The sequence below is a fragment of the Schistocerca serialis genome, chromosome 3 (genome assembly GCF_023864345.2).
Source record: "Schistocerca serialis cubense isolate TAMUIC-IGC-003099 chromosome 3, iqSchSeri2.2, whole genome shotgun sequence".
In the NCBI taxonomy this organism is placed as follows: Eukaryota; Metazoa; Arthropoda; class Insecta; order Orthoptera; family Acrididae; genus Schistocerca; species Schistocerca serialis.
This window is the reverse complement of record NC_064640.1, coordinates 191,504,664-191,518,832: the sequence shown is the minus strand read 5'-3', so window position 1 is coordinate 191,518,832 and position 14,169 is coordinate 191,504,664. Positions and strand designations below refer to the sequence as shown.

The following is a 14,169-nucleotide window of genomic DNA, read 5'->3' as shown; positions in this document are numbered from 1 at the left end:
GGATCATTGCAGTAGAGAAGCTGAAGGGCAAACACACATAATCATTTCAATCCTTCCTCTTGCATTTTAAGTGAGTTTGTCTTGTTACCTTTTTTGTATACCAAATTAAAACACATTGGTATGTGATGAGAGGAAATAATGAGAGTACAAACTCTACCTAACAACATAGAACAAGTCAGCTGCCTGTTTCAGGATGTTGTACTCTAACAGGGCTGCATGGATCAAGTGCTAAGCAGATCTACCTTTGTGTTTCTGTGTATCTGGAGTCCAAATGCACCATCCAAACCTGTCAAACTTGGGTGTCTTACATCATGGCTAACCACACATTGCACACCAGCCTGTGAATTATGTGTATGGAAGTACTACAAATATAATACTCTGGGGAAGTGGTTACTCTTGTAAATAAATAGCAGACAAATCTGCTAAAATCTTGATACATTGTTGAGGCCCAGTGTCTTCCAATTTTGTATGTGTACTTTAGTTACAGCAGTGGCATAAAGTAACAGTTGCTTCAATCAGGATTCACAGTGGACTTGCGAACATAACTTTTGCCTTTGATTCCAACACTACTGATATGCAAGACAAATTACTTGCACCACAAGGCACAATAGTAATCTTCCACCACTCTGCTGTGTTTGAAATTGTACCTGCCACATGAGTTTCTGCACCACACACTGCCAGGTTACTTTTGGAAATGCTGGTGCTTTCACGAAAAATAGAAAATAACTGAAATCTCTCAGTGTTGCATCAGTGATTATAAATTTCACAACACTGAGGCAGCACACAGCAGAACAGTAAAGACAACCAACTTACATGCATTGTAGCAATGGTGTCTCGACTGGCAAAAGCTCTACACATTATCTGACATTGTCTAAGTCTCTGTCTGTCGCCAAGCCAAAAACACATATAATCACCAAATAAATTTACTTCCTTTGCAACTTGCCTTTGGACAACATTATTTATGTAATATGTGCAAAGACAAGGCTTATTTTGCCATACCTGCTGAGCTACCTCACTATATGTCCAGTTGCTTCAGACTCCAGCTGCATTCTCCTGGAATGATGGCATGTCATCCTGTCTTCTGTCCCACCAGGACAAAAATGGTGTGACACTACTACATTTAATAATTTTGATGTTACAATACTTTACATCGACACCTCCAAGTGACACACTTGCAGAATGATATCTGCTAGAATTTTGTCTCTGTCCTATTATAATCTGTAACATTATTAGACCCTACTTTGTTACTGTCTTTTTATGCCACTCTCAACTTGTGCAACTGTTCAGAAAGAAAGGATATCCACTGCTACAAACTATGCAGTATTTTTGGTGTAGGACACATTTCGTTTCCATCCATCAGCCTTCAAAACTTTACATTAGCAGTCGCTGCACCCATGCCCCAGTAACACTGCCCACACTGCAGCACTTGTGGAGCATGCTCACTTTGGCCACTTGTGAATTAAGATTGATGAGCTGGGTTAAAACTTAAATATCTCGTGAGCCACTACTCGGACCGTGTTGCGGTTTTCACCACCGTCATTATAATAAAATTCTCTGTGTATCTAGATATGCTATTACTTGCTCATGTTGTCTTTAATTATTTTACTTTACCTGGTTGTGAATGTGGAGTACAGTGAGCATGGACAATTGACTCCTATACCACTGCCATGTCTCACACAGTTAGTTGATGCAATGTGATAAGTTAGATGATGCAATGCCATATAGCCAGCAAGTGAAGGCAGTGAATTCACACAACATCCAGCATGTTGACCAAATCATCCACGATGACTGCTGGGTAATAACAGGTGAACTGTGTTATCCGTTACCCATTGTGAAAGGCAATTTTTATGGTTATTATTCAAAAACTGAGATACAAGATGGTTTGTGCATGCTAGGTAATGAAAATTTTGACTGATCAAAATAGAGAGACCATGCACCATTAGACTTTCCTCTGTTCAGCCCATTCAGAGTAGTTAATTGGAGGCATCTCTTTGAAGACATGGAGACCCTGAAAAATTCTTTGTGCCAGTGGCTGAGGGAGCAGGGCCATAGTTTTTAGTCCGCACGTATAAATGCTCTTGTTAGAAAGTGAAAAAACTGTGGACAAAGAGATTAGATTAGATTAGATTAGATTCAGTTTTCGTTCCATAGACCCAAAAAATGAAATGATTCTCGTGGGTGTGGAACATGTCAGAAAGTATAACATAAAACGTAAAACATTTGAATATAATACTTATTACCCTGATCATTTGTCAGGAGATTGTTGAAATAGGTGAATACAATGCGGTAAACTGGAACAGCTAATATTTACAGAATTAACGCACTGTCAGAATGAAACATTATTATGCACTATTAATAAATTTATCATACACGAAATACCTAATCTTGACTGTTGTGACCATGTGCTGTCAAAACTGAAATCTAACAGACATTTTGACTTAAGCAGGGTTAACAGTCTCTGTTAAGATATTCATCTATAGAGTAGAAAGAGTTGCCTATCAAAAAGTCTTTCAAACTCTGTTTAAACTGTGCTTTATCTGAAACCAAGTTTTTAATGGTTGCTGGCAATTTATTGAAAATGTCTGTTCCTGAATATTGGACCCCTTTTTGGACCAAGGTAAGTGATTTTAGGTCTTTATGTAGATCGTTCTTATTTCTAGTATTGATACAATGTATTGAGCTATTGGTTGGAAATAGAAATGTGTTACTTGCAACAAATTTCATTAAGGAATAAATATACTGAGAAGCAGTGGTTAGAAAACAAAGTTTCTTGAACAGGTTTCTACATGATTTTCTTGTATTTACACCACAAATGATTCTTATCACATGCTTTTGCGCCCTAAAAAATTTTGCACAGTTTGGTGAGTTGCCCCAGAATATGATCCCATATGACAATAGAATGAAAGTAAGCAAAGTATGCAGTTTTTTTATATATTTGTGTCTCCTACATCTGACATCATTCTCACTGCAAATACAGACTTGTTTAGGTGCTTAAGCAATTCTGTGGTATCCCCTTCCCAACTGAATTTATTATCGAGTTGTAATCCCAGAAATTTAACACTGTCAATCTCTTCGATCTGCATGTCTTCAGATGTTATACACTTGCTAGAAGGAATTCTCTTACAGGTTCTAAACTGCATATAGTGGGTATTTTCAAAGTTTAATGACAGTGAATTAGCTTTAAACCATTTATTAATGACAGTGAAAATTTGCTTAGCAGCTATTTCTTCTATGTGTGTACTTGACATGCAACTTACTCCAATGTTTGTATCATTGGCAAACAAAACAAACTTAACATCTTGCTGTGTAATAGATGAGAAGTCAAAAATGTACACAAGAAAAAGCAATGGACCCAAGATGGAAACTTGAGGAACACCACATTTAATTAATTCCCAATCAGATGAAGACTGACTGCTAACTGCACAGGTATTTTGCAATGACATCCTTTGTCATTTCGCAGCATTGCCAGTGACACCGTAATATTCTAATTTCCGTAACAGAATGCTGTGGTTTTCACAGTCAAAGGCTTTTGATAGGTCACAGAAACTGCCAGGAGCCTCTTATTTATTATTTAACCGGCAAAAGTGAAATTGGTCAATAGTTTGATGGTATCACTTTATCCCCCTTCTTATATAGAGTCCTAACTTCATCATATTTTAGCCAGTCTGGAAATGTTCCACTGATAAGAGACTGATTACACAAATAACTTAAGACAGAACTCGACTCACATGAACACTCTTTGAGTAACTTTGTTGATATGTTGTTATACCCACTGGAATACTTGGATTTTAAGGATTTTATGATGGATGCTGCTTCTCTGGCAGACGTGAGTGTCATTTCCATTTTACTGAAGATATTTTTAAAAGACTGGTCTCAGATACTCCATTGCATTGTTCACCAAACCTGATAACCCCAAGCTGTCAGTTACAGAAATAAAGTACTTGTTTAAGAGGTTTGCAACACTACATGCACTTCTTACCAAAGTCTCATTTATTTTTAGAGCTATCTGGTCCTCTTCCTTTTTGGCCCCACCTGTCTTTGTCTTCACGACATCCCATACAGTTTTTATTTTGTTGCCTGATGTAATTATCTGTTTCTCATAATAAAGCTGCTTCAGTTTCTGGATTACTTGCTTCAATATTGTGCTGCATTCTTTGTAATGCATTAAAATTCTAACATTGGAGCTGTTCCTAGATGGTAGATACAGTGTAATTATTCATTGTGTAATCCATGGTTTATTTTTTGACTTCTCTGTTATTTGAGTTACCTTTAGGGGAAAACAAATTTCAAAAGTGGAGGTAACTTTATTAATGAGTGCTTTGTATTTTCCATTTGAGTTAGAAGTATTGTACACATCTATCCAGTTCATGTCTTTGAGCAATTTCCTGAATTTCTCAATTTTTGATGTATTTATTACACTTTTGTACTCAGATTTAATAGATTATTTTTATGCTGACAAGTTTCAACCTTTAACACAAGCATCTCATGATCAGAGAGCTCATTTGCTATTGGTTCTGTGACATAGCTTTTGTCCCTAGGTTTGTCTACAAAAATATTATCAATAGAAGTCTCAGAGCATTTACATATCCTAGTAGCAAAGTTCACAGTAGGAACTAAATTGAATGATAATCACCACCAATGACTATTTCCTTTTTTTTTTTTTTTTTTTACTATGAGATGGGGGCAACAGAGCTTCCAGATTTTTTATGAAGAGGTTAAAATTTCCTGAAGGTGATCTGTTTATACTTACTATTATAAAGGACTTATGAAATACTACTACTGTTACACAAGCTTCAATGTGCTGGTCTGAGTAAAATTTATTAATATCAATATTCTTGAAATCAAAACAGTTTCTGACAAATGTGTCAACTCCTCCTTTCTCCATATTTTCTCTACAGAAGTAAAAAGCTAACTTGAATTCTGTAACATTTAACATATCTATACCAGTGGTCACATCGTGTTCAGAAAGGCAGACTATATCAATTGGTTTGCTCAACTCTAATTCTTTAACACAAATAAGCAACTCATTAAGTTTACCCCTTAGTCCTCGGATATTCTGATGCAATAATGATAACTGATTTTTTGCACTGGCTGAATTACAACTGAATGAATCTAATTTTTGTGCCAATTTTTGAGTATCTCTAGTTTCAATCAGAGGCTGTCTGCATGAATTGTGTACATTAAAATTTGCTTTCTGGCTGTCTGTTTTATCAATGTGAATATCATTTTCAGCCTGTCTCTGAACATCTATTGTTGGTGATTATATGGAAAAGTGAATATTGTAGTTGTTATCCAATGTATGTGGTATTTACTTTTCTTGTAAAATAAAATAAAAATATAGGTGGCATTACTCCCTGATTGACTCTCCTATGTAGATACAGCCAAGTGATCTGATGTATTATCTTTGTACTGAAGTACATGGTGCAAGTGGGACAGTTCTTATAAGTGTTTTACTTCTAAAAATAGTATTTCACTCTTACACACACACACACACACACACACACACACACAAACACACACACACACACACACACACACACATAGGATCTAATTTCATTGAAATAAAAGATACAACATTATTCTTTATTTTGTTTGTAGATTTCCACCTTTTTCACCTCCACCACTGGAACTTCTTCCAAAAGTGCTGACTGATGGATTTACTATTTCCATCGTTGCATTCTCTGTTAATATGTCAATGGCTTCCATATTTGCTAGGAAGCTGAAATACAGTATTAATGCCAACCAGGAACTGCTTGCATCAGTAAGTATGACTGTAACTGAATATTTTACTGAAAACAATGTTTAAAGCATATACACATCAATTTGTACAGAAATTCTTGTCAAGCAGTGCAGACTCATTTGGAAGTCTTAGTTATTTTAAGGAGACAATGACTTACAGGTTTTTAGGAAATACTAAATACTCATAATTTTCCTCAGCTATATTACTCCAAAATTTATAACACAAACTGTTTCAGACATTAACAGACCAGAAGACCATATGTTGATGACTGAAACTATTGTGTGATAAATTTTGGAGTAATACACCTGTGTGCAATCATTAGTTTTCAACATTAAGTCTTAATATTTAAAACTGGTGAATATTTAGACCAGTAGTTTCATTTTATATTGTCTTGAATTTTTGATCATCTTGTTACGTGTACAACTGTGTGCTAGTATACCATTGATGGTACTTATATTACTAAAAAAATTCCTCTATATTCCCCATACTGTCCTTTTCTATGCCTTAAGATACTCTGAAAATATTTCTTCAATGTTCTCTCAGCCTCTATCAGTACAGTCGCTTTTTCTTTTGTCTGTTTTCCATTACTGTCATTATCACTATTTCCCTCAGGTCTTTATTTCCCCTCAATAGTAGTTTGTTGCTTCATACCTTTGCCTTCTTTTTTGTCATAGCACCCCATTTGTTCCAGGAAATTAGTGCCATATTATCATGTAGAATATAAAATGAAGTGGTATTATAATAGTTCTACAACAAATTTGTGTCAAAGACTATTCATTGAGCAACCCAAAACCGTGGTCATCATTACCATACCTTTATACATAATTAATAAAAATGTACACTCAATATCTAGATTTAACAAGCTTTATCATCACGCTTGCATGAAGATAGATTTTATGTACAAGTTCTTAGAAAATAGTGTGTGATTATGTTGTGTGGCAACACTGTTGGTAAGACATGTAACTGTTTTGTTCAATCTTTAAAATAGGTGCCACATGCACCTTTTCAGCCATCTTAACTGATCAGTGCCACACATTTTGTAGAAATACATAAGGACAAGTATTCTGCAGTTATAAAACATATTTATTTAAAACAGTGGATTGTTATTTAGGTATGTATTGTGCTGAGAGAAATTAAGACCAATAATTATAATAGAAATAAATTTAAATTTTCTTATGAGACTGTGAATCTGACTCTCTGAATGCTGGGGTGAGGCTTTCTTATCAAGAAGTATCTCTTACAATTAATAATATTGCAAAAGACGGTGTTCACATTAAGGTGTAAGAGAGTGTTGAGATGGTATATTTATTACATAGAGAGGGAAAATATTAGGAGTGATCAAAAAGTTTCTGTTTGAGGGCACTGCTGCAGCATGTATCCAGTGTAGTGAAACTCTAGCCAAGGGGTTAGTGTGGCTTTGTGTCTTTTTGACACACATGCAGTAAATGCAGAAATGTGAATTACGGAGACATTGTTACCAAATGCATCCAAACGAGAGCAACACACTGTTATTCTTTTCTTGGCCACTGAAGGACAAAGACTGGTAGACATCCATCAGAGAATGAAGAATGTGTATGGGGGAGCATGTCTTTTGAAAGCAACCATTGTGGAATGGTGTATCAGGTTCTGTACTGGTTGTGGTTAGACACAAGATGCTGGTTGATCTGGGAGGTCAGCCTCATCCTTTACAATTTGAGTGGGAGACACTCGAGCACTCACCTTGTGGTCCTGATCTCTTCCCTTGTGATTATCATGATTACCATACCTTTGGTCCCTTAAAAAAGACCTTGAAGGTTCAGTGATTCCTCTTAGACAAGACTGTGCAGCAGGCAGTTATGGACTACTTGACACAGCAGGACACAGTGATTTTTCCAAACAGGTATCTTCACCTTGGTGTATTGGTGGAATGATTGCCTCAACACTTATGGTGATTTTGCCTGATTGACATACTGATTCTGGACTGTACAGACTTTGAATGGAAACCTTTTGATTGCCATTATAATATTCTGAGTAAAAATTCTGCACATGAGTAGGATGACTGCATGATAGTCACTGTTTACATCATAAAAAAACTGATGGAAGGGGAGGACATTAGAAGATAGTATTTAGAAAAGTATAAGTAAAATCCAAAGGATTTCTGGTAACTTCCTGTAAACAAGCAAAACAAATATATGCTTTTGTATTCTTTGAGACAAGATTGCATGTTAGAATGATTGGGTATTTGTAAGTGGATATAGTAGTTACTGGTATTTATTACTGAGTGTGTCTGAGCCATTTACGTATTTAACTAGAACAGATGATAAAGATGAGCACTTTAAAAAGTAGCCATGTTGCAGGATGCTGTCTCACATCATGCATTGCAAAGGTAAATGTATGTGAACTGAATCTGAAAATAGTTTCTCACCCACCCAGTTTCCCAGATTTGGTTTTGTGTGACTATTTTCATAGAATGAAGAGGTTATGTATGCTGTAAATGACTGTTATGTACAGTTGGAGCATATGAGAGAATGAGCCACTCTATAGCAATTCTGGATTTGTGGGGTGTCACATTGTCCTGCTGGCATAACCACAAGTGCCAGAACAAAGACAAAGAACACTAGACCAGAGAAGGCGATGAAACATCGGCCAATGGTGCGCTGATTAGAACTGCACCATGACAGGAGTGACACCTGCAAGAAGTCAATATAAGCACTGCTCCTGCCAGCGTTGGCCACTCAGGTCAGCTCAGTATATGGACATTAGTGGACAGTATTAGCATGGCGTAGCAGAGAGTGCTACGATATCAGATTTTAGTGATCCATATCCATTGCTTGTTTGAACATTGTGTATAGCCAGGACTCAGATTTATGTTGCATGTTGCCCATCGCCCATCGCTTGCAACACCTTTGTACGTTCATGTTAAGTATTGTCAATCTGCTTTATAGAGATAAAACTACTAATGTTATTTCTTTGAATTGTTGTATAGCATTCCAAGAATGTAGCATCCCTTGTGTACCGTATACGAGACGAGTGAGACCCAACACTGGAATTGCCCAAGTCCATCAGATGCACAATGGACATGAATGGATGCAGGTGATCAGACAGGGGGCTTACATACGTGTCACCTGTCAGTGTCATATCTAAACGTATCAGGGGTCCCATATCACTTCAACTGCACATGCCCCACACCATAACAGAGCCTTCACCAGCTTGAACAGTCCCCTGCTGATGTGCAGTGTCTATGGATTAATGAGGTTGTCTCCATACCTGTACACATCCATCCACTCGAAACAATTTGAAACAAGGCTCGTCTGACCAGGCAACATGTTTCCAGTCATCAACAGTCCGATGTCGGTGTTGACAGGCCCAGGCGAGCCATATAGCTTTGTGAAACTAGTAGTGTGAAAAATAATATAATAATAAAAATTATAAAAAATATACACAGTCTGGTGAAAAAATATCATTCTTAAAATTTATTGTGGCTGTGGGGCCCACACAGAGGAAAATGATTGTTTAAATATTAGCTTTTGTTTTTGTTTTCATTCTGCAAATAATAATAATAATAATAATATTTATTATTTATTTATTTTTTACCAGATTCATAAATCTACCCCTGTAAACTCTAACAGTAAGCTCCTCATATTTCTCTGGTGAAACTGACAGTAACTTTATAAAAATCTAAGTAAGTACTAGTACTTGTGTTTTCTGATAATTACTTGTGTTTACTTCAGTGTTAGCACAGGAGTTACTTTTTGCTTGGTTATGTAGCTAGATGTAATTAGTATTCTGTTGTTACCTGCTGAACTAAATTACATGAACCAAATTAGTTCTTATGAAAATAAGAAAAGACATTTTTGAGAAATTTAGCCTGGGATACAGTTTAGTGCAGTGAGGGGGGTGGGGGTGGGGGGGTGGGGGTTGGGGGGTTGGGAAGGGAATTCAATGTGTTTGTTTTATGGATAGTTCTGGTTTCATCTCTACCATATGTAACCGCTGTATCTTTTAGATGAAGTATGAAGGCTTCTGTATTTTACCATCCTAATATATTTAAATTTATGTACATTGATACTTCCTTCATAAAACCACTGTGTATGTGTTAATCGAATTTTTATCTTGTACTGTATTAACACTTGGCTGAAATAGTTCAAATTTTTAATTAAGAATTGTTTTCCAGGGAACTGCTAACATCTTTGGGTCCTTTTTTTCTTGTGTGCCATTTGCTGCATCATTATCTCGAAGTTTAATACAGCAAACTGTAGGAGGAAGGACTCAGCTGGCAAGTGTTGTTTCATGTCTCTTGCTGACTTTAGTGCTTCTTGTCATTGGACCTTTCTTTGAACCACTCCCAAATGTGAGTATCTGTAGCTGAAACTGATTTTTAATTTATATTATCTCATTAAAGAACCATGTAATTAGATCTCCAAAGCTCTTTATATTTCCTAGTGATTTTAATTTGTGCAGCTACCATTGCCCACTACGGTTACTTGATATTTTTATGTGCTTGTTAGCCTTTTTTTAGAAACATTATTTACTTCTGTGATAAACAGTAATACTGCTCTCCAAAAATAGTCCTTCAAAGGTAATGAAAATAGAAACTGATGGACATAAGACTCTGGCAGACAAGAAATAATCTATGCAAAATTTCGTTAATGTTTGGTCATACTGATTCAGAATATAAGTGTTTGACTGATGTTGTTACTTGACATAAGTAGTAGAGAAATATACTTGTCATTCTGTTCAAATAATAGATATGGCAATGATGATATGAATATCTGAAATCAAGTTCAAAAACTAGATTTTAAACAGAAATTTAAGCAAAAAGTTTGTTCTAAATTGTACTCTCTCTTTTATGTTTACAGTGTGTTCTAGCTTCAATAGTTGTTGTTGCTCTTAAGGGGATGTTTATGCAAATCAAAGAAGTGCCAAAGATTTGGCATGAATCACGCAAGGAAGGTCTTATATGGATTGTCACCTTTTTGGCAGTTGTGTTTATTGACATTGATTATGGCTTAGCAATTGGAATAGCCCTCGCACTTCTTTGTGTTCTGATTATGGGACAAAGGCCAAAAGTATACCTAATGGGCCATGTTCCAAACACTCACATATATCTGGATCTCAGCCGTTACCAAGCTGTAAGTTGTTATTTCTTTATTTCCTTTCAGATTATAAAACTTTCATTATTTATTATGAACAGTGAACAATCAAACATAGTTCAGGTAATTAAGGTGCTTTACCTACTACTGAAGGTTAAGTTATATGCCTCTGAAATATAGAAGAAACTATTCATTTCAGAAAATCATCAGGGTACAAGTTTTTTTTTGTCTGAAATAGCCACAAAACTCAGACAGTTTCTTGCATTAAGTGTGTCATTGTATCTGTGTGCCCCAGCACCTGCTATTTTTGCACGTGGAAATGTGATTACAGTGATAATTTACTACCTTTTGTTGTACAATAGAGTCACAGTTAAGTTCAATGTCCATAGGGTTTACTAATGCTGCATGTATGTATCACTTCGGTCATTTATTTTCCAGGCTGAGCCACTACCTGGAATAAAAATTATTCATATTGATGGTGGTTTACATTTTGCTAATAAAGATAATGTACGTTCCAAAATTTATAAGCTGCTTGGAGCTATACCTGAAGCTGGAAAGGATGGTGATTCTGAAAAGGCTAGCAATTCTGAAAAGGTACTGCATTTAATATATTTGAAGATCAAGTGGATCTTTTTTTTTTTTTTTTTTGTGTGTGTGTGTGTGTGTGTGTGTGTGTGTGTGTGTGTGTGTGTGTGTGTGTGTGTGTGTGTGTGTGTGTATGTGTGTGTGTGTGTGTGTGTGTGTGTGTGAGAGAGAGAGAGAGAGAGAGAGAGAGAGAGAGAGAGAGATAAGCCATAGAAAATGTGAAATGTTAGTACATTAACACTATGCCATCTGATGACACGACAGTAGTGTCGTGTGCAATATAGTGGGGAAACGGTCAGCAACACCACAGTGGTGTCATCTGCATAGTATCACACAGTGGCCGGTGACAGCACTTTAGTATCTTTTGCATTCTGTTGGTGTTTTGTTTAGGTAATAATAAGTTACACACATCAACAAGAATTTTGTTTTTATAAGTATTTGTGCCCTTGCATCACGGCGGACAAAAGAGACAATAGGATTATTTACAATGAATGTAGACGTCTTGTCCGAAGTTCCGCACAACTTGGCCGATGGGGAAGGAGACAGTGGATATCAAAAAAATGAATGTGAAGCAGAATTGTAAGAAGATAGTGAAACACATCCAAGAAGAATTCAGCAAAGACTATGGTTGCTAACTGATTCGGCTGAATCAGGCAAAGAAGACAGTGCACAGTGGTCAGACTTTGATTTACCAAGGACCAATAATAAATCGGAAGGATCCCCAGGTTCAAACATTTTTCCCAAAGATACACAGAGTGTCAAGAGTATTGTAGAATTATGTATTGGGAACAATCTGTTTGAATATATTAGCAACAAAACCAACAAGTACTACAGTCAAAATTGTAATAGAAGGGAGCTGGATTAAAAAAATGGCAAATTTGTCAATGTTACAGGACCCAAACTTAGAAAATGACTTGGGCTTGCTATCCTTATGGGAATTGTAAAAAAAAGCAAGGATCGATGATTATTGGTCAACAAATTCCTTTGATACACACACCGATATTTTGCAAAACGATGTCCCGTAACCGATTCAGACAAATATTATAATTTTTTACACTTTTCCAACAGCAACAATAAACCTGATAATGCTGACCGGCTTGTCAAAGTGCAATTCATAATTATTTATTTTTCCAAAAAGTTTAAAGAAATTTTTAGTCCAAGTCAAAACATCGCAGATGATGAAGGAATGATACCATGGCGTGGACAGTTAAATTTTAAATTTTTCAATCCGTCAGAAATTGCAAAATACGGCCTACACATTCGGATGCTGTGTGATTCGATTATGGGATACATTTCCTCATTCAAGATATAGTCTGGCTCTGGACAGTCTTTAGCAAAACCAGTGATGAAGCTATTGACACCTTCTGCATGGATAATCATTATAACAGTGTAAAACTTTCAGAGAAGTTACTTGAAAAGAAAATTCGAGTTTGTGGAACAATATGGCAAAATAGAGGACTTCCGGAAAATTAAAGCAGGCAAAAGTCAATGTGCTTGAAGCTTGTCATCAATGGAAAGGTGACAAGCGGCCAGTGACAAGACAAGTAGTCTGAATTAGCACTGCTGGTGCCAAGCGAATAAATTGGTACAAGACGTGTGGACGGCAAAGTGTTAACAACCAGTGTGTTGAATGCAAGCATGCAAATGTGTGTGCATTGTGTTGCACAGATGTGATGTCAGCTTGTGGGATGGAGTTCCATGCCTGTTGTACTTCATCAGTCAATACAGGGATGGTTAATGGTTGTTTTGGATGATGCCGGAGTTGTCATTCAATGATGTCCCATATGTGCTTGACTGGAGACAGATCTGGTGATTGAACAAGCCAAGGCAACATGTCAACATTCTGTAGAGCATATTAGGTTACAACAGCGGTATGTGGGAAGCATCATCCTGTTGGAAAACACCCCGTGGAATGCTGTTCATGAGTGGCAGCACAATAGATTGAATTACCAGACAGATGTACAAATTTGCAGTCAGTGTGCATGGGACAACCATGAGGGTGATCCTGTTGTCATACAAAATCGCACCCCAGACCATAACTCCAGTGTAGGTCCATGTGTCTAGCCCACACACAGGTTGGTTGCAGGTCCTCAACCAGCCTTCTTCTAACCAACACATGGCCATCACTGACACTGAGGCAGAACCAGCTTTCATCAGAAAATACAACAGCTTCATTTGACACCACTGAAGTTGCAAATGGCAGGGGTTTGGGGTCAGTGGAATGCATGCTACGGGACATCTGGCTCAGAACCATCCTTCAAGTAACCAGTTTGTAACAGTTTGTTGTGCCACTGTGGTGACAACTGCTGCTTAAATTGCTGCTACAGATGCAGTACAATGGGCCAGAGCCAATACCAAACATGATGGTCGTCCCTCTCAGTAGTGCCACATGGCTGTCCAAAGCCCAGTCTTCTTGTGACCATACGTTCTCATGACCACCACTACCAGCAGTCATGTTTGGTGACTACATTTCTGCCAAGTCATTCTGCATTAACCTCAGAAGGAACACCAAGCTTCCTGTAGCCCTATTACATGGCTTCATTCAAACTCAGTGAGGTGTTGATAATGATGTCTGTGTCACCTTAAAGACATTCTTGACTAACACTGATTCATCACATCCAATCTCAGAGGTTACTAATGCCCATGTCCTTACAGCACGTATTTAAAGCAAGCCTGAATTGCATCCTCATAGTGGTGCTACTAGTGCCACTCTTATGTGACCCCAGAAACCTCAGCTAGAAGCGAATAATAGCAGTATATGGACTGTCATAC

At 37.0% G+C, this 14,169-nt stretch overlaps 1 protein-coding gene across 5 annotated transcripts in view; it reads left to right on the top strand.

Annotated features, from left to right (window-relative positions):
• Positions 1 to 14,169, top strand: part of LOC126469899 (sulfate transporter-like) — a 483,509-nt gene that overhangs the window by 450,501 nt on the left and 18,839 nt on the right. For all 5 annotated transcript variants that reach the window (XM_050097243.1, XM_050097247.1, XM_050097244.1 and 2 more), the window contains exons 9-12: positions 5,599 to 5,761; positions 9,894 to 10,070; positions 10,579 to 10,851; positions 11,251 to 11,406. In XM_050097243.1, the coding sequence (XP_049953200.1) occupies positions 5,599 to 5,761; positions 9,894 to 10,070; positions 10,579 to 10,851; positions 11,251 to 11,406 (769 nt within the window). The remainder of the gene's footprint in view (positions 1 to 5,598; positions 5,762 to 9,893; positions 10,071 to 10,578; positions 10,852 to 11,250; positions 11,407 to 14,169) is intronic.